The sequence below is a fragment of the Acanthochromis polyacanthus genome, chromosome 22 (genome assembly GCF_021347895.1).
Source record: "Acanthochromis polyacanthus isolate Apoly-LR-REF ecotype Palm Island chromosome 22, KAUST_Apoly_ChrSc, whole genome shotgun sequence".
Lineage (NCBI taxonomy): Eukaryota > Metazoa > Chordata > Actinopteri > Pomacentridae > Acanthochromis > Acanthochromis polyacanthus.
The window spans coordinates 8512262-8538296 of NC_067134.1; the positions used below are offsets into that span (position 1 = coordinate 8512262).

The window sequence follows — 26035 nt, forward strand, 5'->3', positions numbered from 1 at the left end:
ATTGTAGAATAGAATGACTTTATTGATCCCCGAAGGGAAATTCAATTGTTTGGTCTTATCTTTTTTTATTGAATTAAACAGTCTGATTGCTGATGGCAAGAAAGATACAAGAAACACAGGAAGGATCCACTCCCAACTCTGTGAGCTTGTGTTTGAGGATGGTGGGTTGGATGGAGCTGAATGAGTTTGAAAAATCAAAGAACATGATTCTCACATAAACTCCAGGTTCCTCCAGATGAGACAGGGCATGGTGAAGCATGAAGAGGATGGCATCATCCACTCCAATGTGTTCTTTGTAAGTAAACTGCAAGGAATCGAGTTTGTCTTTGACCTCAAGCCTCAGTAGACGTAAAACCAGCCGTGCCAGAGTTTTCATGAAGTGTGAGGTCAGGGCAATAGGTCTGTAGTCATTTAGTTCAGCTGGACATTTGATTTTTGGTACCTGTACAATACAGGATGTTTTCCATAGAGCAGGCAGTCTTTGCAGGTATGACTGTGTCTCTGCAGAAGCTGATGTATTCAGTCGAACAATCAACCTGTCTGTCAATGTTCATACTGTCCTCGTCTGTTTCCAGAAGCACATTCCAGTCTGTTGATTCAAAGCAGTCCCTTAGAGCTTCACTAGCTTGAGGAGTCCATCTTCTGATTTTGACTTTAGTTGCAGACTGTCTCAGCACACAAGGTTTTTAACAGGTCTGCAGATAAACCAAGTTATGATCTGACCTGCCCAGTGGTGGTAAGGCAGTAGCTCTGGAAGCTTCTTTGACATTGGCATACAGCAGGTCTCGGGTTTTGTTCTCTCTGGTAGGGCAGTTAAACTGTAAATCCAGTCAGATGAGAGGAGAGGCTGACATGACTGAAATCTCCTGATATTATTACAAGTGCCTCAGGATGTTGAGTCTGTATCCTAGCAACAGTATCATGCAAAACATCACATGGAACCAAGTCAGTGTCCTTGGGTGGAATGTATACAAGTATTGTTATGATGTGACTGAACTCCCTTGGAACACAGTATGGCCCAAGTCCATAGTCAAGTCCAAGATTGTGAAGAAAGTAATAAAAATTCTCTAAAAAAAAAACCTTTCGTTATTCTGGCATTTAAAGATAATTTTGGTCATCTTAACCGACATAAAACAGGAGACGCATTGCCAGATTTAATGTTAGATCATGTCAATTAAAAAAAGGGTTACAGGGCTCCGGACTGCGACCAAATGGTCACATTTTGCAACTAAAATTTGAGACAGTGCGAGTAAATTTTTCATCTACTCGCGCATGTGCGACCAGTAAATTTGCCGATTTTGTTTTTATTCTTATTGAATTTTTTTGTTGCTGATAAACTTCTGCTCCACACTGCAGCCCAATAGTTGACTTTAATGTGCAAATGAGCTGGTTTAAAAACCAACATTAACTCCAAAAGAAGAGACAAACACCAAAGAAGAAGAAGTCAGGCCAATGTGTGTGAGAGCAGGGGGCGAATGATGACTGTGATTGGCTTATGAGTAAAAAGAGGAGGGTCTTGGGGTTATTGCGTGAATCCACAGTTTCCGCATAACTGTTGTGTTGCAATAGAATGAACAATGGTGAAGAGGACTATCAGTACAAATACTAATGAATCCAATTCAGATTGCGGGAAACCGGTCGTGGGGAAAAAAGCCAGGAAATTCTGGTTTCGTGAAGAGTGGTTACGCGAGTTCACCTGGCTGAGGCATTTCAAGGAGACTAATTCAATGAACTGCAAATTCTGCTGTCGATACCCACAACATGCGGGGAACATGAAATTCGCTGATAATAATGGCACCACACAATTAAAACACGACACTTTGAGCAAGCACAGTGCCAGTCTGATGGTGGTGGTGGGGGGGGATATTCTGATACCAAAATTAATCTCCGGATACCACCATAGCGAACGAATATTCGGGTCCAGCCCCATCAAGAACATGATGGAAGATGGGAGCTTTGTGGGTTTCTGTCACTTCTTGGCTGACTTGTTTGAGGCCATCAGCAAATTCAGCCTTCTTCTTAAAAGAAATGATGTTATTTTGCTTCAGGTAATGTTGAAATGTTAACAATATTGTTTAACCTCATGAATTCAGAGTACAAATTACAAATAAACCTAGTCATATATAGTTTTTCTCCTTATCGTTTTTCACACGTCAAGAGAAAATATTTTACTGTGAACGGGATTGAGAATCTTATTGCAACAGTTGGGGCCATGTCAGTGAGATGCAAGCCAGGTGGTAGGCTAGCAGAATTACTGGCAGATCTTCGGGCACAGAGAAGACAACAAGAAGATGATGGTGAGGCTCACCTTGTGTACAAATATCAGGTGAGAAATTATTTAACATTTTTAGCTTCTGAGTTGATTTTTTTTTAATATTTGTCCCAAAATTGAATTTTGTGTGAACTTAGGGGGTCACCATCAAAGGAGAAGCTGTTGGACTGGGAACAGATGGACTCACAATGGCAGGCACACCACACCTACAGCAAGCAGTAAAAGCAACAGTTGATTGTACTGTGCTGCACTTGAAGCAGAGATTCAGCAGTCTACTTGGCAAGTAAAAACACATAATTTTTATATACAGTGCCTTGCAAAAGTATTCGGCCCCCTTGAACTTTTCAACCTTTCGCCACATTTCAGGCTTCAAACATAAAGATATAAAATTTTAATTTTTTGTCAAGAATCAACAACAATTGGGACACAATAGTGAAGTGGAACGAAATTTATTGGATATTTTAAACTTTTTTAACAAATAAAATACTGAAAAGTGGGGCGTGCAATAATATTCGGCCCCTTTACTTTCAGTGCAGCAAACTCACTCCAGAAGTTCAGTGAGGATCTCTGAATGATCCAATGTTGTCCTAAATGACTGATGATGATAAATAGAATCCACCTGTGTGTAATCAAGTCTCCGTATAAATGCACCTGCTCTGTGATAGTCTCAGGGTTCTGTTTAAAGTGCAGAGAGCATCATGAAGACCAAGGAACACACCAGGCAGGTCCCAGATACTGTTGTGGAGAAGTTTAAAGCCGGATTTGGATACAAAAAGATTTCCCAAGCTTTAAACATCTCAAGGAGCACTGTGCAAGCAATCATATTGAAATGGAAGGAGCATCAGACCACTGCAAATCTACCAAGACCCGGCCGTCCCTCTAAACTTTCACCTCTAACAAGGAGAAGACTGATCAGAGATGCAGCCAAGAGGCCCATGATCACTCTGGATGAACTGCAGAGATCTACAGCTGAGGTGGGAGAGTCTGTCCATAGGACAACAATCAGTCGTACACTGCACAAATCTGGCCTTTATGGAAGAGTGGCAAGAAGAAAGCCATTTCTCAAAGATATCCATAAAAAGTCTGGTTTGAAGTTTGCCACAAGCCACCTGGGAGACACACCAAACATGTGGAAGAAGGTGCTCTGGTCAGATGAAACCAAAATCCAACTTTTTGGCCACAATGCAAAACAATATGTTTGGCGTAAAAGCAACACAGCTCATCACCCTGAACACACCATCCCCACTGTCAAACATGGTGGTGGCAGCCTCATGGTTTGGGCCTGCTTTTCTTCAGCAGGGACAGGGAAGATGGTTACAATTGATGGGAAGATGAATGGAGCCAAATACAGGAGCATTCTGGAAGAAAACCTGTTGGAGTCTGCAAGAGACCTGAGACTGGGACGGAGATTTATCTTCCAACAGGACAATGATCCAAAACATAAAGCCAAATCTACAATGGAATGGTTCACAAATAAATGTATCCAGGTGTTAGAATGGCCAAGTCAAAGTCCAGACCTGAATCCAAAGGAGAATCTGTGGGCAGAACTGAAGACTGCTGTTCACAAACGCTCTCCATCCAACCTCACTGAGCTCCAGCTGTTTTGCAAGGAAGAATGGGCAAGAATTTCAGTCTCTGGATGTGCAAAACTGATAGAGACATACCCCAAGCGACTTGCAGCTGTAATTGCAGCAAAAGGTGGCGCTACAAAGTATTAATGCAAGGGGGCCGAATAATATTGCACGCCCCACTTTTCAGGGTTTTATTTGTTAAAAAAGTATAAAATATCCAATAAATTTCGTTTGACTTCACGATTGTGTCCCAATTGTTGTTGATTCTTGACAAAAAATTAAAATTTTATATCTTTATGTTTGAAGCCTGAAATGTGGCGAAAGGTTGAAAAGTTCAAGGGGGCCGAATACTTTCACAAGGCACTGTATATATATCATTATTAGACACATCTTTCTCTTCCTTTAATCTCTCCCTCTTTCTATTCCTTGATAGATGAAGGGTCCTCATCAGCAACCTTAAAGGCAGTGAGGTCGTTCAAGATATTCAGTCATGAGTCCCGGCCAGAACAATGAGATCTCCTGACAGACCTGGTACAGAGGAGCTGGACTTCCTGCTAGACCACTTCTCCCCCGTCTTAACAAGGTTAGTGGCTCCTTTCAATGATCATGATAAAATATAAAAATTATAACACAGAACAGCATTTCAAACACCTACCTTGATCCTGCAGATACTGAGTTTGATCAGTTTTTGCTTTCACGCTTTTCAGAAATGGCTTTGATGCTAATCTGGCAAGAGAGGAGTATCAGTCCATGAAGCTGTTTATTGCCAGGAACTACATGGACAAGTCATACCATGCCCTATGGGGGATGATGGTGACAAAGTTGCCATTCTGTTCCGATTACAAAGTAAATATCATGTTCTCATTAATTTAATTGGTATAAATGACTTTTTGATTGAATAAATCTACACTGTTGTTCTCTTCTTTGTAGAACATTCTACATCTTGTTCAGATCATGCTTGCCCTCCCAGTGTCCTCTGCTGTGTGCGAGAGAGGATTCTCTTCTCAGAAGAGGATCAAGTCTGTCAGGGGGTCACTACATGTGGACAGTGTTGAGGACCTAATTAGAATAAGTATGGAGGGACCAAGCATTGACGACTTTGATGCCAAGGAGGTTGTACAAATGTGGCTCAGTCAAGCTCAACGCACAAGGAGGTCAAATTACAAAGGCTGGCCTGCACAGGCACCTTATCCTCCACCAAGGGGGGATCTGTTCTAGGGAGTGGAAGGAGTGTAGGCACAAGTTATACGTCTACTTATTCTGTATTGGTTAGTGCAACCAGTAAGCTGTTTATGATGCTGTCAACTGCATAATAAAATGTGAATTGAAAACATAGCTTCTGTATTTATTGTGCAAGTATTTATCAGTAATACAGTGAAAATGAGGGGAAATGTGAATATTTACTTTGCAAGTCGATTTTGGTGTGCGCACCTAAATTTTCTGCTTCCGCGCCAAAATTTTTAAGTTTGGGACCACTGTGCTCCTAGGAAAAAAAGTTAGTCTGGAGCCCTGGGTTATGCGTCGTTTATACAGTGTAAGTAAACTTCTGGGTTCAACTGTCTGAATTTCTTGACAAGGAAAAGGCTAGTAAACTCACAATGCTCAAAAGTATTATTCTCTACCAAAGAAAATGCTGCTCTTTACCTTCCTGAACAACTTGCTTGAAAAACAAGACTTTTCTTCCGTTACTTATCTTCATCACCATGTAAGACATTTTCAGAAAGTATGATCAGCAGCTAGTTCAGCCTCAAACAAAAAACAAGCAGCTTCCTAGCAGTCCACCATTATATCCTCAGTACAGCTGCTTCTGCAGAGCTACATCTCTCCAGCCAACGTCACCTGGCTTTGGTCGGCCCATCTAACCAACTGGAGCAACTTTAGACACTTTAAAGAACAAATGAATGAGAATAATGTTACAGTGATACGTTTCTCACTTTGTGTGAAGAATCCATGTTTCCTCCGTTGTTGAGCTCAGACTAAATGGCTGCCAACATTCCTCTGCTCCTCCGTCAGACTCTCCTCCTCCTGCCAATCACCTGTCACATCAAACACATCTTCATTAGGATACCACTCTATACACAAGTGTCAGAGTGTCCCATATGTTCATCAGCCAACACAGAGGACACATTTCAACTCAATACTTCACTTTTAGCTCTTTTCACTTTCACCTTAAACTGATACAAATGAACTTAAACTGTTAAAAATAAGGAACACAGACAGAAAACAGACATGGAAAAGAGAATAAAGAGAACATAAAGATGCTACTGCAGGTGATTCAAGACAGAACTGCTGGGAGAAAACTGTTGATGCTGTAAGTTAGTGAATGTATTTTACTGCTCAGTGTTCTGTTTAAAGGCAGCTCTCACTCTCTGTTCTTTGCACTCTCCCATAGTGTCAAGTGTCCTCCCACTTTCAATGACAGGTGATTCTCATTCATGATTTTTCTCACAGTTTCTGCAGTTTCCCCACTTGAAAAAGGATGTTTCATCTACCAGGGTTTGAGCAGGACTCCACTCATCAATCAGACAGTTGCTTTCTTTCTTTTCCCTCTTTTATTTTGCAGTGGTCACAAATTCATGAGACACAGAGGTGGAAACTTCCATAAGTTCATACGTTTAGTTGATAGATTAAGGAGAAAAACCTTTAAACAGAACACAAAAGGACAATGTTGGCATTACTGCATTCAGCAAATAGTAACAACCATTCCTCATGGACATTTTCACCACATTGGCAAAAGCTGCTCCACTCAATTTATGTTTGTCAACCTCAACACCACATAAACTGAAGCGACAAATCATGGCATGAGCAACATTCAACCCAATACTATACCACACATGAATTTATCTGCATTTTAAGGAGTTCATTTTGAATCACAGTTTAACAAATTACTCTGAGCATTTTTATCAAAATTTTTAACCATTTTATACTTTTTACTTCATGGTTTTAAAATGATTTAAAGTGCATAAAGTGCTTTTAAAGTGCAATCCTTTCCAGATCCAATAAATAAATAAAGGGCATCGTAAAAACCCACCATTACAAACAGGATGAATTCACTGGTCTTAGCTGGAACCCTCTAATTAGCACCAATTAGCCTGAATCTTATTTTCAACTGAGGGGGCCGTTTACACGAGGATGCTTGCAGGTAAAAACGGCAAAATATTCAACAAAACACCCTACCGTTATACGAGGACGCCGTTTTGGGGCTTGAAACGCAAAAATTGAAACCGGCCTCCAGAGTCGAAAAGTAGAAAACGCTCCGCCGTTACGTTTCCGTCTAAACAGCAAAACGCAAAACGTTGCCGAGATCTGACCACGTCGCGTACGCGATTACGTCACATACGTGCTTTGGTTTGCCGGCCGGTACAAGGACGTAAACAAAGATGTGTGATTATTTCCATCCTTCCTACCTTCAAACAACTCTGGCAGCTCTATGTACACTACAGGAGTCGTACCAACAAACGTACAGAATCTGTACAGATTCCATTCATGAACATTTACCGAAAAGATCCGAAAAGGGAGATAGTACGCATGCGTGTAGACATGGCGGAGTGTTATCACAGCGCCACCCAGCTGCCTGGCTATGCACATCCAATCGAATTCCACACACTATAGAGTCACCGTATATACGCAGATTTCCTTCAAAACCGGTCGTCTCAACGTGAAATGACAAGACGCCACTTTGCGTTTTCTGTTAAGATGGTCCTCGTGTAAACGGCCCCTGAACAATTACAAAACACACGGCAATTATTGGTAAACAGACAAAGTTGACTCCGTGGCTAATGCTAATGCTAACACACATCGGCAGCTTAAACAGTCTTTTAGAGTCTCCAGAATTCTGCTCTTACCGGCTGCAACCCGGATTTGGAGATGAAGGCAATCCTGCACAGTTTGCCGCAGATCTTGATGCTTTCCCAACAGAAACTCACGGACACTTTGTTTTGAACACAGTCATTCATTCTCAGTTCCTCCTCAGTGCTGCGTGTGTCCCCTTTTTTGCCGCCGGTGGCAAACCTGCAGCCGCAGATTGTTTCCGCCCCAGCTGAGTGTAGGACCTGTGCGTAAATGCTTCTCCTTTGAGTTTTCAGCTCCTTCCAGTTTGACTTGACACATAGACTGCTTTGCACTCTGTGTCACCTGTACCTTCAGAGCTCTGAATAAAAGAACAAAAGATTTATTGCAAAGAACAAAAAGGTTTTGCCTCCACAGCAGCTTGTTATGAAAATTATTGTATTTGATGATTGAATGTTCTTATTCATCATAATACTGTGTGATGTGAGCTAAAAGAGGAACAAGGACACGAGCTATCATCAATATTATTTCATTTTACATGTCTAATTTTAAAAAATGACATTATATAATATGCACTACTGTTCAAAAGTTTGAGGTCACTTAGAAATGTCCTTTTTCTTGAAATCAGTTCTTTTCAATGAAGATAGCATTAAATAAATGATAAATTCAGTCTAGACCTTGTTCATGTGGTAAATGACTATTGTAGCTGGAAACAGCTGACTTCCAGTGGCGAGTGGAGACGACTGAGATTTTGACGCCATTTTGTTTCCATTCACTCAATATGGGACGCGCAGCGCGAGGTGCACATTCACGAAAACTATGGATTGTTTACTGATTCAAGACATGTTTTGGACAAAATAATTTACTGGCTTGTTTGTCTGGATGTCCAAGGTTGGGATTATGGGCCGTTTGTGGAATATTTTCATCTGTGACTAGTTTTGAGCCTTCAAAGGTGAGTTGTGCTGTTTATGTTATTTGCTGTTGTATGACAAATGTGTTTATATTACCTGTTGTGGTAATCACATCTGAAAGTGGTTTATACCGGCGGATTCATGAGAATCTAAGCTTTCCATGGGTGTATAATATTTCTATCATCGAGCTTGCAGCTTCGGTCAATTTAGTAAAATACGTTTTCCCGTCCGCCTGTACGGTGCTGCAGCTGTAAGCATATGGCTAACAGCATCTTCATGCTAACGGCGGCTAACAGCCCAGAAACAGGTGAACAACACGGAGCCTGTTCGGGTCATATGAGGCTGATAAGTGACTGCAGGTTGGACGGAAAACAGAAAATAGGAAACAGAAAACTGTCAGCTGTTTGTTGAATTGGAAATCATGTGAATGAACAGGCAGGCTGTTGTCGAAGCTCAGATGGGCCGCTGAAGTTTAACGGGTTACCCCGTTAAACTTCAGCGGCCCGTATTTCATGCATCTCTATGCATGAAAATGTCAAAGTCAAAATAACCAAAACTGCCTAAAATCACATCAAACTTTTCTATCTGTCATTCACCCATACATCATAACATGAAAGTACATACATGGGACTAACCTGGCACAAAAACCATGATGAAGTCGGTTTCCATCCCACTCTCCGGACTTTATTTTCCCACAGTTTCATTCTTTCACTACTCCTGGGAAATCTAAACGTGGAATCCCTTCTCCGATCGATTTGTGTACCCAAAGGCACAACAGCCCGTCATTTTTCAGGTATTTATGAAGCCATAAAAGACCTAGAATTACTCTCTGCTTGTAAACAACGTTAACAGGCATAACCTGCGTTCATGAATTGGAAACAAAATGGCTCCTATAGATCACGTGACCAAATTTTTGGACCCGTCATGTTGCCACTCTCATTATAGAGGCACTCTAGTAGAAAAAAACAATCAAACTTATTTACAACATTAAACTAACCATCACAAAAGCTTTTAATTAAACATGCCTCTGAATGTTTCTATTTTATTGTTATTTTTTCTGATTGCTCTGTTTTATTACATGATTGTTTTGGTTATCCGTTTATATCTTAAATGTAGCACTTTGATAAAATGATAAAAAGTGTTTGTGATCATCATGTCGTCTGTCCCAGACCTGCTGGAAGAGAAATGATGCTGAAGAGCTTCATCAACTGGATGGAAGAGAAAAATACTTTTAAAGATGTTTGCTGATAAAAACAGAACAAAAGTCAGAGTCAGTAGAAACAGCAACGACCAACAAAAGGTCCATGGAAGCACTGAGGAGGAGTTCATCTGTTTAATGCAGTTTAATGAACTGAAGCCCTGAAAGTAAAAAGAAAAAAGAAAAAAAAATCTGAAATGTCTTTAGTCTTTTCTCTGTGGTTGACTTGATGCTGTCAGATGCAGATGTTACAGAGTCCATTCTGATGTTTCAGGGTCAAAAGCTGCTTTTCCCTCACAGCCTTTTCAAGAAATCCTTCTCAGAGGTTTTCTCTGCTGTTTATATTTCCATTTTCTGTGATTATTTTATTATTTCATGACTGGAAAATAAAGTTCCAGGCATAATAGAACAGAATAGAAATGCTTGATTTATCACTGAGGGGAATGTGGTCGCTGCAGCAGAAAGAGTCCAGTTTCCACCATCATAAAAACAGAGAAATGAGCAAAAATATGCAGTAAATAAAAATAAACAATAATAAAAATGCAAAATAAAATGTCCCATGTAAAGAAGGCAAAATCTAAAAGTGTTTGAAAGACTCAGTTATTTTCTTCCTTCATCTTTAGAGGCAGCAGCACTACACTTCTATTCTCCTTCTTTACTTCTGATACTAGAACTAAACTGGTCTTCAACACGGATCATCAGCTTTTAAAATGAGGCAGCAGCAAACATCACAACAACAAATGAGACCATTTTCAACAAACTCATGCAACTGATGTCACTTCAGAACTATCAGAGTCTGTTTGAGTCTCAAGTTAAAGCTGATTACTGACAACGTAGAACCTCAACGTTCCCGTTTTAATCACTTTGAAGTTTCCCAAACGTTCCATTAACGTGAACCAGTTTTATTACCTTCATGTCCAACATTACAGGAACACAACACACTTCAGTATTTACTGGATGCTGAGTCTCTTCTCTGGTCAACACACACAAATAAACTGCACCAACTTCTGGGCTTCACTGCACACATTATATTTGACTCTAAAGCTGCATTTAAAGCCTTAAAACTGGCACCAATGAATAAATAAACGTTTACTTATTGAACAGCTGTTGGAGTCCTTCAATAGTCATTTATTTCATAGATAGTCTATATGAGAGTTTTATTTTTCTAGAAGTAATAGTAAATGTTGCTTATCCGTAATTTTGCTAAAATAATGAACTGGTGCTAAGTGAACAGACCATCTTCTGACCCATAGATTTAAAAAAATAAATTCTGAACCACAAATTTCCAGAAGTTTTTAAAAGACCTTTTCTGCATCAAAAATAGCTGCACTTCCTTTATATATTTGTGTTTTCTTATTTCAAAGCTGTTTCAAGCAATTATATTTTAATATGTGTCATTTTAAATACAGAGAATTAACAAGAACGAAAACAGGCTCTGAAATATTCATTAAATCAATACTGACTGTAATGTAACGTGACTCAGACTAACTTAATCATAGTGAACTCATTAATCCGGAGTTGGTAACTCGCTAGATACAGCAGCTAGTCAATGTAAAGTAAGAGGAATTACAGATTAGCTACACTTCCTGTTCCTCCTTCATAATATAAGCACTCTTTATATTAATTAAACGTTTCATCCATTGTCAGGTCAGATAAATCACGTTGTAATTCTTATTTGTCAGCTGATTGTATTAACGTGACCAAGTGGAATGTGAAAAATGTAAAGTTTCCGTAGCTACAAGCTGGTTTTGACTAACAACTGGAACTGGAAGACTGATGAGGGCTGCAGATGTGAAACGAGCAGTAATTTGTGTGAGATAACTTCTCCACTTGGTCTGATTGTGTTTTCTGCTGCTGTGTTTGAAAAGTTCAAATGGAAAATCAGCCACTCACCAGGAGAATCCTCCTCTGCTTGATGAAGTAAAATACCATCCAGAACAGTGGATTTCTGCCCTCTGGTGGCCAAAGCGTGAAACTACATCATCATGTTTATCAAAAGCAACAAAACTTGTTCATACGCAGCACTTCCATCAAGTGATTCAAAATACAATGGAAAAGATTGTAGTTTTAAGTTTTTTACACGAGACAAAACTGAATACTTTGGTTGAAATGAATGAAAGAAAAGAATCAATGAATACACTTAGACTATGCACAATAAATCTAAGAAAAAACCAATAACACAAGAAAATGAATACATGGAACAACAGTTTATAGATTGTTAGTCGATGTTTATCCTGTCAATATTTTAATGAAAAAACAAATTAAAATAAAGTCATGACAACAATCAACTTTGACAAGTTTGCAGATAAACTTATTTAAAATCATAAAGGCCTTTATTTTTATTTACAAGATGACTCAGGATTATGTCTCATGATTATGATTGTAAAAAGGTTAGATTGAATCATTACCAAAGATGAGGTCATGATAAACTAAAAGATAACGCTGGAACATCCCCAGAAACAGGTGAAGGACTGAAAACCTGGAACTGAGGCTCCAAGTGGGCAGATATCAGTCAGAGGGTAAAAATGTGGATTTTCAGCTCAGAATCAGAGTCTGTGTTCATGAACCAGCCTCTGTTTGCTGCATGGAGCTGAAATGACAGTAAATCTCAGACTTCATCTGACTCTGACTGACTTGGTGTCTGACTTTGGTGTTTTGTTCTTTATTAAGTCTGAGGATAGAAAATACTTGGAGTTCACCAGGAGACTGAGTGTTGATGAAGACTTGAAGATTTTCTGGCTCATCTGAAGAAAGGACCAGGAGAAATCTCATGTGGATGAACTGAGTCAATGAATCAAACTGGACAAAATCTGTCCAAGAGGAAGCAGATGTTTGACAGCAGCAGCTGGTAGAAAACCTGTTTTATTGGTAAAGAGCTGCAGGACCTGATGAAGGCAGAAACTAAAGTCTGACAACACTGAACAACAAGATCTTCATGTTGGAACAAAGCAGAGTTCTGGGAGTCTGATGGACTGATGAGACTAAAGTGGACTGTTTGGGCAGAACGTCTGGAGGCAGAAGGACCAGAAGAACAGCATCAACAGTCCTGTTGGTGGCTCTGAAGCTGCTAAACTGGAGCGTGTGAGCAGCAGCATGGATTCTCTCAAACACCAAGACAGTTACAAGAACAATGTGAGGAAACTGAAGCTCACTGGACTTTCAGCAGGACCAGCATCCAAAGCAAACGTCCACCAAAGCCTGCTTCAGGAATCCTTCCTGGAAAGTCCTGGAGGTTCGTCTCAGTCCTGGATTTAATCCCAGTTAAAATCTTTGGAGGGATTTAAAGAAAGCAGCAGCTCAGAAAACAAAGAATATCAGTGATCTGGAAGCTTCTGAACACGAGGAACCGAGTGAAGGTGAAGAAGAGAGAAACTAGAAGAAACATTTACTGGAGCTCAGAAAGGTCAAAGGATGTTGACATTAAATATGAACTCTGAGCTCAACAAGCTGCTTCTGGACCTTTGAGGACTAAACTGGATTCATCTTCAGAGCTGTTTGTCTCCTCAACATGATGTGATCAAAACCCAGTAAAATGTGCTTCATTAAACTCTCTCTGGGCTCCAAGGCTTCAGCTGACATGTTTCCAGGACACTTTGTTCTCATCAGCTCAATGTGTTGCAGGTAGAGAAGCTCAACAACTTTGACTGCAGCTGGAAATAGAAAGTCAACTGAAATAGAATCCTGCACTGACACAAACATCCTGAAACTTACTGCACACTCTGCAACCTGACATCAACCTCCAACGTTTCATGTCAACATTAAGTGCAGTTCTCCATCATTCACAGTGTGGAGCTGCAACACTAAACTACACAGTGATAACAACACACTTTACACTGGTTCCCAGTCCACCTCCCAGTAACATGGTCCAGTCAGAGTCTCTACACACCAGCTGCTGCTGCTTCAACCTCTGGATCATCAGGACACACTTCATCCTCTCACCACAAACACCGTCCTGATCAGAACTACCCCCATCTGCAGAGAGAAGAAGAAAGAAGAGAGGAGATCAATGAGTTTGATCAGCAGCTCATCAGGATAAAGAGCAGCAACATCTCATCTGGTCCTCAAGTTTCAGCTGACAAACCAACATGGAGGCTGTCAGTCAGCACATCTGGATGGAAGGAAACACAAGGACACAGATCCAGATGTGAGTGCTGGACCTGAGCAGAGCTTCTGCTCTGTAGAAACACCTCATGGTTCCTACATGTGATGATGCTGCTGTGAAATAAGAGCTGCTGGTTTGCAGGCTTCAGTCTCACTGATCTCAGAGCTGTGACAAACATCACACTGATCAGCTGATCACTGTTGAAATGAGACAACAAACAGTGAGATCAGATCTGATGGACACTCTGATGAAGGAGGACCACTGTCTCTGCACATCTGGAAGGCTGACAGCTGGAATCAGCTTTATTTCCTCAACACATCAACACAACAACAACAGTCGGCTTCACATCCACTCAAACACACCATGACAACAAGCTTGTGGCTCCTCTGATTGGCTGACTGCTGTCTCTGTGTTTCTGTCTCCATTCTGCTCTCACAGCTTCACTGAGAAGCTGCAGGTTTACAGGAGACACTGGATCTTTGCTTTGATACTGACTGTGTTTAGTAGAAAACTGCTGGAAGCAGCAGAGACTGAAGGAACCTTCTACTGACCCCAGAGTCTTCAGGCTGCAGTCTGGATTCTCCTTAAGATCTAACAGATGTTTCACTGATGAATCCTGCAGGTCGTTGGCGCTCAGGTCCAGATGTTCCAGATGGGAGGGGTTGGACTTCAGAGCTGAGACCAGAGAATCACAGCTGATCTCTGACAAACTGCAGCACACCAATCTGAATAAAGAAGAAAAGATGTAGATAAAATCACTGATGATCCATCAGATGTGTTCAGGTTCTGAATGTGCAGATCAACATTACTTTGTCCTCATCAATCAGCTTTTCTCTAAAAGCAGCAGTGACTTTGTCCTTCTCTTATTGTGGATCATCATCATGTCAGCCTTCTACACACATCATCCACATGTCAGCACAACATTCATCCACCTATTCATGTCCACACATCAGTAACATGCTGCATCATCAACAGGATCAGGATCAGTCAAATAAAACTCAACACAAACCAAAGAAATATTTCTACTTCATTCACTAAACTTTGTCACTTCAAACTGATCTAAGTTCAGAAGATATTCTGGATCCAGATGTGACTCTTCAGCTCAAATTACAAACATTCATTTACTTTAACAACCAACACTAAACATTTTCTACACTTTCTGTTACACTCATCTCTTCTCTCAACACACTAAAGAAAACAGAAAATATGAACCACAGCAGATTTACAGCTTCATGGATGGAAGTTCTGTTGAACATAAATGAGCTTCAGTTGTAATTAAACACATCAGATCTACAGCAGGAACAGACAGTCAGTGAACTGACCCCAGAGTCTTCAGGATGCAGTCTGGACTCTCCAGAAAACCACACAGATGTTTCACTCCTGAATCATGCAGGTAGTTGGCGCTCAGGTTCAGATGTTCCAGATGTGAGGGGTTGGACTTCAGAGCTGAGACCAGAGAATCACAGCTGATCTCTGACAACCTGCAGCTCACCAATCTGAATAAAGAATAAAAGATGTGAGTTGAGGAGACAAAGGTCCTGCTTGAAATCATTCAGAGTTTCATCATGAGTTCAGAGATGAAGAAGCTTCAGAATGTCCAAGTTTAGAAAGTAGAAACTCCAAGCAGCTGAAGCCAACAGGATGCAGCTTCAAACAGTCCAACAGAAGCAGTGAAGAAGAGCTCTCATTAATATTAATGACAACATGCTGCTGCTTCAATAAAGACGGAGTGACGTTGACAGATTAACAAGTGGCTGAGATCTGGTGAAGGACAAGTCGTGTTCTGCAATCAACGAGCACACGCGTGTTTTTAAATCTCAAACCCAGTCAGTCTGATGCCGATACCTCAGTGGTGACTGTTGCTCCCGGTAAACCAGTTGTCAGTATCAGAGCAGACAGCAGCTCTGTGGGTCAGACTCGTGGCGTGGCAGCACTTTTTGCCACTAGTTGCAGCATGAGGTTTTTGTTAACACACGGTACAGAAGCAAGCACCAGACTCCTTCAGTTTTTCACAAAAGCAACCAAAGGGCTTTCTGTCTCTGTTTAACTCTTCCAACCACACAAAGCAAATTTATTTTTACGCCACCAAGGAATGCAGCAGAGTTATGTGACGATCAGCGTACGTTTGTCCTTCCATCTATTTGTCTGTGAGCAACCTTACTCACAAAAATGGAAGAACTGATTTGTATGAAATTTTCAGGGAAGGTTATAAATGACACAAGGACCAAGTGATTAGATTTTAGCAGTGATGCGGCTTATAGCCTGAATCCACAGATTTGTTAAAGATTTCTGTATCACTGCGTCACTGTAACCATGACAACAATGGACTCACCTGCAGCTGGATCTCAACGTCTTTCTAAGACCCTCCCCCACTCTACTCCCATTGGCTAGTGATTTTAGTTTGGTTGAGAGCAAAAGCTGCTTTCCCCTCATTCCATTGGTAGACAAACTCAACTGGCAATGAGTCCTATCTTTTTTATTTTGAGCCAAACGCCAGAAATCCGTCATGGTTGTTTACACGCTTCAGGACAGAGTTTGATGATGTGATCATTTGCACGCCGGTAAATGTCGGCGAAATCCAGGCATTATTTTATCAGTTTTCATGATAGGCAAAAAAACGATGATGATATTGCCTGAGAATGGATTTTTACCCCAATATCAGACTGATCATATCGGTGGGCCGATATTATCGGACATCCCTAATTTGAACATTTCACTTTCTAAATCATCACACGGCTTCATCCAAGAGTTCAACCAGCAGATGTTGGATATTAGTTTCTGTCTCTCAGGTTCAAAAACAGCTTCAATTACAGCTGAAACTATCAGTCCACTGTTGGATGAGTCCATGAACAAAACATCAGAAACATTTCCTTCTTGGTTTCAGTCATTTATCCAGTAAAACATCAAACTGGTTCTACTTTGTTCACTGTCAACACTTTATGTTTTCGACCACATTAAACTGAATATTTGTGGTTTCAAAATGTTTATGGTTTAAAACCAGACATTTGAAGACGTCACCTTCAACTCTGACAAACTGGGATCAACATTTTTCAGTTTTTAACATTTGATGAACTAAACTACTGAAATAACTGACAGCTCCATCAATAATAAAAACAACTGTTAGTTGCTGCTGTCAGTTTGAATTGAAGAGTAGAAGATAGAGAATATCAGCCTGATGGCTGCAGTTTAGTGTCACCACAACTTTACATCACATTCATCTCAGCACATAAATAAAACATGATGTCTGACCTCAGAGTCTTCAGGATGCAGTCTGGACTCTCCAGAAAACCACACAGATGTTTCACTCCTGAATCCTGCAGGTCTCTGTTGTAGCTCAGGCTCAGATGTTCCAGATGGGAGGGGTTGGACTTCAGAGCTGAGACCAGAGAATCACAGCTGATCTCTGACAAACTGCAGTCCCACAATCTGAATACAGAATGAAAGATGTGAGTTGAGGAGACAAAGTTCCTGCTTGAAATCATTCAGAGTTTCATCATGAGTTCAGAGCTGAAGAAGCTTCAGGATGTCCAAGTTCAGAAAATGGAAACTCCAAACAGCTGAAGCCAACAGGATGCAGCTTCAAACAGTCCAACAGAAGCAGTGAAGAAGAGCTCTCATTAATATTAATGACAACATGCTGCTGCTTCAATAAAGACGGAGTGACTTCAGCTCTGAAACTCTGCAGCTCCACCAGTGGCTCCATCCACACAAACTCATGCTGAGCAACAAACACAAGGAAAAGCACTCGCACATTTATTTCACTTTCTGCTCAGAGTCACACAAACACACAAGAAGGAAACGTGGACAAAATGAGGCTCCAGACTCTAAAATATCTTCATGTTCTGGAACCATGGAGACGTTTCCATCAGGACTCTACATTCACATGATTTCATTATTGATCCATCTGTCATTGATGGTGGAAAGTGTCCATCACAGTTTTCAGAGGACCAGGTGACGTCTTCAAACTGTTTTCTCAAACACAAATATCTTCACTTTGAATGACACAAACCAGAGAAAAGAAGAAAATCAGCAGAAAATGTTCCCATTGCTCCTGATAAATGACTTCAACTGTTCATCAACTGTCATAACTTTTACTGTCAATCGAGGTAACTTGGATTTGATTATTTCACTTTCTAAATCATCGCATGACTTCATCCAAGAGTTCAACCAGCAGATGTTGGATATTAGTTTCTGTCTCTCAGGATGAAAAACAGCTTCAATTACAGCTGAAACTATCAGTCCACTGTTGGATGAGTCCATTGTTGCACACATAACTGAGGACATAAGTCAGTGTGTCTTTTGATGGGTTTATTTCTGAAACACAACAACACAAAACATAAATTCTGTGCTGTGGATCTGGGCCATCTGTCTGCTTTTTCATGGTGCAGCAGAGCCTGCTTATTCTACGCAACATCTAGGGTTTCCACCCGTCCCTTAAAATACGGAATCGTCCTTTATTTGACAATTAATCATAGCGTCCCGTATTGATTCAATACGGGACGCTAATTGTTCCATATTTTCATAAATGTCCCATACACGTCTGTCACACACGCATCAAAACTGCATAATAAACAAAATAAAACACAGGAAATATTAAGGGCAGCCAATTTCATCTTCCTTAGAACTATGTAGTGAGGACCCAATGTGAGGTCCAGCAGGTCTGTTTCCCGGTCCTGTCTCTGGTTTCCTGGTTACAGATGCTGCTGCTCCCGCATGTTTAAAAATGTCTACACCCGAAACTCTACCACGTCCAAAGAAGCAAAAACGTTTTCAAAAGCACAGGCGTGAGTGGGAAGACTGGAACCCTGGCAATAGGTACAGGGCAAACTGTGGTTTCTGTTGCTCATAGACTGAAGTAAGGCAGCATCAGGAGACCAACATGTAAGAAACATGAGAACAGAGAGAACCAACCAGCAGGTCACAGTTTATCATCATCTCATCATCTCCTGAAGTCCCTTTGGTAAGAGACATCAGTACATGGTTGTGAATTTACCAGAGGATGATTATAGTCAGACTAATGTGGCCGTAGACTCTACAGGATTTTACTGACTCAATAAATGCCTAAGTTGTTTAATAGTATTTTAAATGCTTTTGTTTTTTTTAGATCATTTATTTAATAGCCTAAGTGTGATCAATAAATGGCCTTTGCCTATCTAAAGAAAAACTCACTCAGAACTCTGATATGTTAAAAGTACTAAATAAATAAGTCAGTAAATACATTCATACACACATAAATAAGTTAATACAGTAACCGTGTAAAGATAAGATTTAGATGGGAAAAATATCTGTAGAGAATTTCTTTCTACAGCATTCTGCATTTAGTTTTTGCAGAATCCAGTATTATACACTGGTTGGTCATTACATTGTATTAGTTTGGTTTCACTGTTTAAAATGATGCCACATCTTTTTAGACAGAACCTGTGATCATAAAACAATACAGAACTCTTAGTTTTGTGTTAATTAAGCACTTAAAACTTTAAGTATGACTAAATGCTTTTTGCAAAATTAAATAAACCACTCCTTGGGTGGTTGTGGCCCCGCGTTTGGTAAAGTTGGAAAGATATTCACAGATTCAGACTTCCAGCATCAATAACTCATTAGATGTAGGTTGTCAAAACATAAACGATGCCTCTTTCCCATCATTGTAAGGCAGATGATGTGCTACAAGCCCAGTTTTATCAAAAGTAGCTGCCTTTCAAGTTGCAGAAATAACATTGGTGTCTATGGAGGGAACAGGGACTGTCTGCAAATTGCAAAACCGCTGCAACAGCGAAGAGAGACACAAATATTCAATAACCTCACTCTGATACACTGTTGTGTCAACAGAATCTGCAGCCTTCAACTGGCTCCAGTTGACACCAATGTTATTCCTGCAGCTTGATAGACAGCTACTTTGATAAAACTGGGCTTGTAGCACATTGTCTGCCTTACAATGATGGAAAAGAGGCATTGTTTATGTTTTATCAATGTATATCTTATGAGTAATTGATGCCGGAAGTCTGAATCTGTGAATATCTTTTCAATTTTACTGAACTGTGGCCCCGAGGAGTCGTGGTGGGCGTCCTTTATTTTCGTTTCTGAAAGGTGGCAACCCAAGCAACATCCTGCACATATTTATTAAAACCAAAATACAAAATGTACAAAAATCTCTTTAGCCTCACAGTAGTAAACACAGTAGTTTTAGATTAGCTAAATTCAAATTCATGTGTCACCCACGTACTTGCGCTCGCGTACCACCCCAGCCTAGCCTCGCCTCTGACTGGCAACCGACAAATCACTCTCAATCACACCTGGTCGGAAAACATGGCCAAACTGTCCCACCAGCAATGCAACCATGACTCACAGTCATACACCAGTGTCCTCAACACATACCTGAAACACAACAACACAAAACATAAATGCTGTGCTGTGGATCTGAGCCGTCTGTCTGCTTTGTCATGGTGCAGAAGAGCCAGGCGTAAACTAACCGTGACGTCACCCGTTGGTTTCAACGCCGAGAAAATGAAGCCCGGATTTTGCTACTTCCTGGTCGCCGTTTTGGATTTTTTGGAGCCAGTGACGTAAAAAGCGTCATCAAACAGACTGGACCGGAGAGCAACTAGGGGCAGGATTGGCTGAGGACTCTCTTATCCCGCCCACATTTTACCGCAGAGGCTTCTGTTGCTGTCTATCAAGTATAGCCACGCCCCCTGGCTCCACCAATTTAACGATTTATTTAAAATTCAGTATTGATTTATTTTAAGATCGGCCACCTGATCTCTCATTTTGACCATGAAAACGAATGGGAAAAAAATCCTGAGCTGTAGAAAATCAGAATATCAAATTTTATTTTTTCCAAAAATGAATTGGGGTCTATGGAGAAAAAGCTTTTTGGAGCCAACCCTAGCGGACGGCGTGATATTGCAAGTTTTTGACACTTCCGGGTTGGCTTCAATTCTGGAGCCAGATGCTACGTCCATCTTTATATACAGTCTATGAGCAGAGCCTGCTTATTCTACGCTGCAGCGGCCTGAGGTTCCCATGAGAGCAACCCCCTCTTGTGGCGGCCTGTATGAATTGCATCTAAAGCAAATCTAAACTGTGTGGCTCAGTAATAATGTACATTAGGAGAAAAGACAAGAAAAAAAGTAAACTGAAGATGAAAAGCACAATATTATTACCAATTAAATACATTTTGAAGGGGGTGGCCTATTTTACATCAGTATTTTCATACCCCTAGCCTAGCCATGCTACACCCATGTTTCTGACGGCACAAGGGTCCAGGGAAGCTCGACAGGGAGGGAGGCGGGCTAAAAGGTTGTCTATCAAATCCCTCTGCAGCAATTGGGTAGGTATACAACCAATCAACGCAACGAATAGGCTGACGTAGTTCCGAGAGCACTGGCGGATTGTGGCTAAGTCCCATTAGCTTCCCAACCAGCGGAGCCAACTGGTATATTAAGGATTTGCCATATCCCGTCGGCATAAGTCCAAATACGTCTTTCTTCTCAATGAAACACTTCAGTGCCGTCCTTTGTTTATCTTTCAAGTTGAATTTTAGCTACAAATCTTTAAGGGCTGTGGCCAAAGCCGAGTCGAAAGATAACTGTTTATTGTGCGCCGGTTGTTTCTGTCAGAATCGTCGCGCCTCTGTCGTCATTTAGTTACGCCCGCCTTCTGACTCTACACTTCATGGTGATTGGTCCGGCCAGTTTTAGGAGAATCCAGCCTCGAGCCTTATGGAGGGTAACTAGACCCACCCTGGCAGAGAATTAAATTAGTTGCTGTGGGTTGTCTAGCGCGGCTAGGCTATCATACCCCCACACCATGAACAAAACATCAGAAACATTTCCTTCATGGTTTCAGTCATTTATCCAGTAAAACATCAAACTGGTTCTACTTTGTTCACTGTCAACATTTTATGTTTTCTACCACATTAAACTGAATATTTGTGGTTTCAAAATGTTTATGGTTGAAAACCAGACATTTGAAGATGTCACCTTCAACTCTGACAAACTGGGATCAACATTTTTCAGTTTTTAACATTTGATGAACTAAACTACTGTAATAACTGACAGCTCCATCAATAATAATAATAAAAAAAATGAGTTGCTGCTGTCAGTTTGAATTGAAGAGTAGAAGATAGAGAACATCAGCCTGATGGCTGCAGTTTAGAGTCACCACAACTTTACATCACATTCATCTCAGCACATAAATAAAACATGATGTCTGACCCCAGATCCTTCAGGATGCAGTCTGGACTCTCCAGAAAACCACTCAGATGTTTCACTCCTGAATCCTGCAGGTTGTTTCCACTCAGGTCCAGATGTTCCAGATGGGAGGGGTTGGACTTCAGAGCTGAGACCAGAGAATCACAGCTGATCTCTGACAAACTGCAGCTCCACAATCTGAATAAAGAATAAAAGATGTGGGTTGAGGAGACAAAGTTCCTGCTTGAAATCATTCAGAGTTTCATCATGAGTTCAGAGATGAAGAAGCTTCAGAAGGTCCAAGTTTAGAAAATGGAAACTCCAAACAGCTGAAGCCAACAGGATGCAGCTTCAAACAGTCCAACAGAAGCAGTGAAGAAGAGCTCTCATTCATATTAATGACAACATGCTGCTGCTTCAATAAAGACGGAGTGACTTCAGCTCTGAAACTCTGCAGCTCCACCAGTGGCTCCATCCACACAAACTCATGCTGAGCAACAAACACAAGGAAAAACACTCTGACATTTATTTCACTTTCTGCTCAGAGTCACACAAACACACAAGAAGGAAACGTGGACAAAATGAGGCTCCAGACTCTAAAATATCTTCATGTTCTGGAACCATGGAGACGTTTCCATCAGGACTCTACATTCATATGATTTCATTATTGATCCATCTGTCATTGATAGTGGAAAGTGTCCATCACAGTTTTCAGAGGACCAGGTGACGTCTTCAAGCTGTTTTCTCAAACACAAACATCTTCACTTTCAAATGACTCAAATCAGAGAAAAGAAGAAAATCAGCAGAAACTGAAGCAGAAAATGTTCCCATTGTTACTGATAAATGACTTCAACTGTTCATCAACTGGACTGCACAGTGGCGTAGTAGTTAGCACTCTCGCCTTGCAGCAAGAAGATCCCCAGTTTGAGTCCCGGCCTGAGTCCGGGATCTTTCTGCATGGAGTTTGCATGTTCTCCCTGTACATGCGTGGGTTTCCTCCGGGTACTCCGGCTTCCTCCCACAGTACAAAAACATGCTGAGGTTAACTGGTTATTCTAAATTGTCTGTAGGTGTGAATGTGAGTGTGATTGTTGGTCTGTATATGTAGCCCTGAGACAGACTGGTGACCTGTCCAGGGTGTCCTCTGCCTTCACCCGAGTCAGCTGGGATAGACTCCAGCCCCCACCCCACCCCACCCGCGACCCTAGTGAGGATAAAGCGGTGTATCGAGGATGGATGTTCATCAGCTGTCACAAATTTTCTGTCAATAGAGGTGTCTTGGATTTGAACATTTCACTTTCACTTTCTAAATCATCACACGGCTTCATCCAAGAGTTCAACCAGCAGATGTTGGATATTAGTTTCTGTCTCTCAGGATGAAAAACAGCTTCAATTACAGCTGAAACTATCAGTCCACTGTTGGATGAGTCCATGAACAAAACATCAGAAACATTTCCTTCATGGTTTCAGTCATTTATCCAGTAAAACATCAAACTGGTTCTACTTTGTTCACTGTCAACACTTTATGTTTTCTACCACATTAAACTGAATATTTGTGGTTTCAAAATGTTGCTGGAAAAAAACAGGCATTTGAAGACGTCACCTTCAACTCTGACAAACTGGGATCAACACTTTTCAGTTTTTAACATTTGATGAACTAAACTACTGAAATAACTGACAGCTCCATCAATAATAAAAAAAATATGAGTTGCTGCTGTCAGTTTGAATTGAAGAGAAACATGAGGTCAGATCTGAACTGAAGTTGTTTGGAAATTTGCAGCTCAACATTTCTCTGCCACAGTCAAAGGACGAAAGCAGAGAATGAAGAAAACAGACGTTACCATGAAGATCCTCAGTGTGGATCAGTAGAACATCAGCCTGATGGCTGCAGTTTAGAGTCACCACAACTTTACATCACATTCATCTCAGCACACAAATAAAACATGATGTCTGACCCCAGATCCTTCAGGATGCAGTCTGGACTCTCCAGAAAACCACACAGATGTTTCACTCCTGAATCCTGCAGGTTGTTTAGACTCAGGTCCAGATGTTCCAGATGGGAGGGGTTGGACTTCAGAGCTGAGCCCAGAGAATCACAGCTGATCTCTGACAAACTGCAGTACACCAATCTGAATAAAGAATAAAATATGTGAGTTAAGGAGACAAAGTTCCTGCTTGAAATCATTCAGAGTTTCACCATGATTTACTTTAACAACTAACACTGAACATTTTCTACATTTTCTGTCACAAACACTCGTCTCTTGTGTCAACACACTAAAGAAAACAGAAAATAAGAACCACAGCAGATTTACAGCTTCATGGATGGAAGTTCTGTTGAACATAAATGAGCTTCAGTTGTCATTAAATACCTCAGATCTACAACAGTAACAGACAGACAATGAACTGACCCCAGAGTCTTCAGGATGCAGTCTGGACTCGCTAGAAAACTACTCAGATGTTTCACTCCTGAATCATGCAGATTGTTGTAGCTCAGGTACAGATGTTCCAGATGGGAGGGGTTGGACTTCAGAGCTGAGCCCAGAGAATCACAGCTGATCTCTGACAAACTGCAGCGCTCCAATCTGAATAAAGAATAAAAGATGTAGATCAAATCATTGATGATCCATCAGATGTGCTCAGGTTCTGAATGTGCAGATCAACATTACTTTGTCCTCATCAATCAGCTTTTCTCTAAAACCAGCAGTGACTTTGTCCTTCTCTTATTGTGGATCATCATCATGTCAGCCTTCTACACACATCATCCACATGTCAGCACAACATTCATCCACCTATTCATGTCCACACATCAGTAACATCTGCTGACCTCAGTCCACTCTCTCATTACAGGATCAACATCAAAGGTTGATGCTACAGGTACGGACCCGTACCTGTAGCATCTGTACTAGAGGTACGGACCGTTAAGGTCACTGAAGAGCTGGCGCCGGTTAACTACTATTTGCTGCACATTGCAGGCAGTTTATATGAATGACTTTGACGGCGAACATTGTATAATTTAACCAAAAATACACCGTCTCCTCTGGCTGTTAGTTCCACCATTTGTTTTGTTTGCTGTTTGTGCTTTATTAGAACAGGGTCACGTGAATAAAAAGTTTTGCTATTTTTAATAGTAGTGCTGATTTCAACCCCCAAATCGCTGTCCGTGAAAAAGTCAGATAATGATATTTATAAGACATTATGCATGATAGAAAAGAGAACAGCAGATGACTGACATGACAGGCTCGGCACGCAGATTCACCTCGAATCACGGAAGCGCCTTCATCACTCGGATTACCAAGCCGGCTCATTAATATTTATGTACGTCTCATTAATATTTATGATAAGGGAAAGTGCCGTATCCGTAGGCCACAGGCTACGGGTACGGGTCCGTATCTGTAGACACTACCAACATCAAATCTCTTCATTCTTTCATTTTTTCATCATCTTCTTCTTCTGTGGAAATCAGCTTCATAGATTTGTCTCATTCAAATCTTCCACTGAAAATTTATGAACCACAAACCAGGATTTTAACTGAATATATTGAAAACAGTGAACTGACCTGAGAGCTTCCAGTCTACAGTTTGGACTCTGCAGTCCAGCAGAAAGATGCTTCATTCCTGAATCCTGGATTTCGTTCCAGCTCAGGTCCAGTTCTATCAGATGGGAGGGGTTGGACTTCAGAGCTGAGGCCACGATTTCACAGTGACTCTCTGAGAGATCACAGTAAGAAAGTCTGTAAAGACACATAAATGACAAAACATATTAACATGAAAGCAAACATTTGATATTTCCTTCATGCATTTGACAGCAGAACATTTGAACACATCAGTGGTTCAGCTGATCTTCTCTGTATTTGACATGAAACTGAATTCTGAATTCCTCCTCCCTTATTCTTCCTCTTCTACACTCCTTAGTTCTTTCTCTCTCTCTGTTCTCCTGCCCTCACTCTCTCCAGCAGCTTTCTGCAATCTTCAGTCAGCCTCATCAGCAGAACTCCGGGCAGCAC

General features: G+C 40.9%; 5 protein-coding genes across 54 annotated transcripts in view; 2 read left to right on the plus strand and 3 right to left on the minus strand.

The window, feature by feature from the left end:
* Positions 1 to 26035, minus strand: part of LOC127531769 (zinc finger protein OZF-like) — a 180895-nt gene that overhangs the window by 116348 nt on the left and 38512 nt on the right. For 2 of the 12 annotated variants that reach the window (XM_051941759.1, XM_051941757.1), the window contains exon 1: positions 7689 to 8014. The exons of 2 other annotated variants lie outside the window; for them this stretch is intronic. The gene's annotated coding sequence lies outside the window, so the exon portion shown is untranslated. 8 more of the 12 variants (XM_051941749.1, XM_051941746.1, XM_051941753.1 and 5 more) reach the window with 7 other exon arrangements.
* The window catches only part of LOC127531760 (zinc finger protein OZF-like), a 188509-nt gene that overhangs the window by 96511 nt on the left and 65963 nt on the right, over positions 1 to 26035 (plus strand). The window lies entirely within an intron of this gene.
* LOC110972652 (zinc finger protein OZF-like) overlaps positions 1 to 26035 on the plus strand; it is a 124784-nt gene that overhangs the window by 74605 nt on the left and 24144 nt on the right. The gene's annotated exons all lie outside the window — the stretch shown is intronic.
* LOC127531771 (zinc finger protein OZF-like) overlaps positions 1 to 26035 on the minus strand; it is a 102800-nt gene that overhangs the window by 38596 nt on the left and 38169 nt on the right. For both annotated transcript variants that reach the window (XM_051941773.1, XM_051941774.1), the window contains exon 2: positions 5778 to 5879. In XM_051941773.1, the coding sequence (XP_051797733.1) occupies positions 5778 to 5795 (18 nt within the window). In that variant the 5' untranslated portion in view covers positions 5796 to 5879. The remainder of the gene's footprint in view (positions 1 to 5777; positions 5880 to 26035) is intronic.
* LOC127531754 (NACHT, LRR and PYD domains-containing protein 12-like) overlaps positions 12026 to 26035 on the minus strand; it is a 100284-nt gene continuing 86274 nt past the window's right edge. For 2 of the 4 annotated variants that reach the window (XM_051941647.1, XM_051941648.1), the window contains 7 exons: positions 24441 to 24614; positions 23988 to 24161; positions 22057 to 22230; positions 17093 to 17269; positions 15166 to 15339; positions 14395 to 14568; positions 12026 to 13713 (listed from right to left, as the gene is read on the minus strand). In XM_051941647.1, the coding sequence (XP_051797607.1) occupies positions 13704 to 13713; positions 14395 to 14568; positions 15166 to 15339; positions 17093 to 17269; positions 22057 to 22230; positions 23988 to 24161; positions 24441 to 24614 (1057 nt within the window). In that variant the 3' untranslated portion in view covers positions 12026 to 13703. Of the gene's footprint in view, positions 13714 to 14394; positions 14569 to 15165; positions 15340 to 17092; positions 17270 to 22056; positions 22231 to 23987; positions 24162 to 24440; positions 24615 to 25588; positions 25763 to 26035 lie in introns of all 4 variants that reach the window. The other 2 variants (XM_051941649.1, XM_051941650.1) reach the window with 2 other exon arrangements.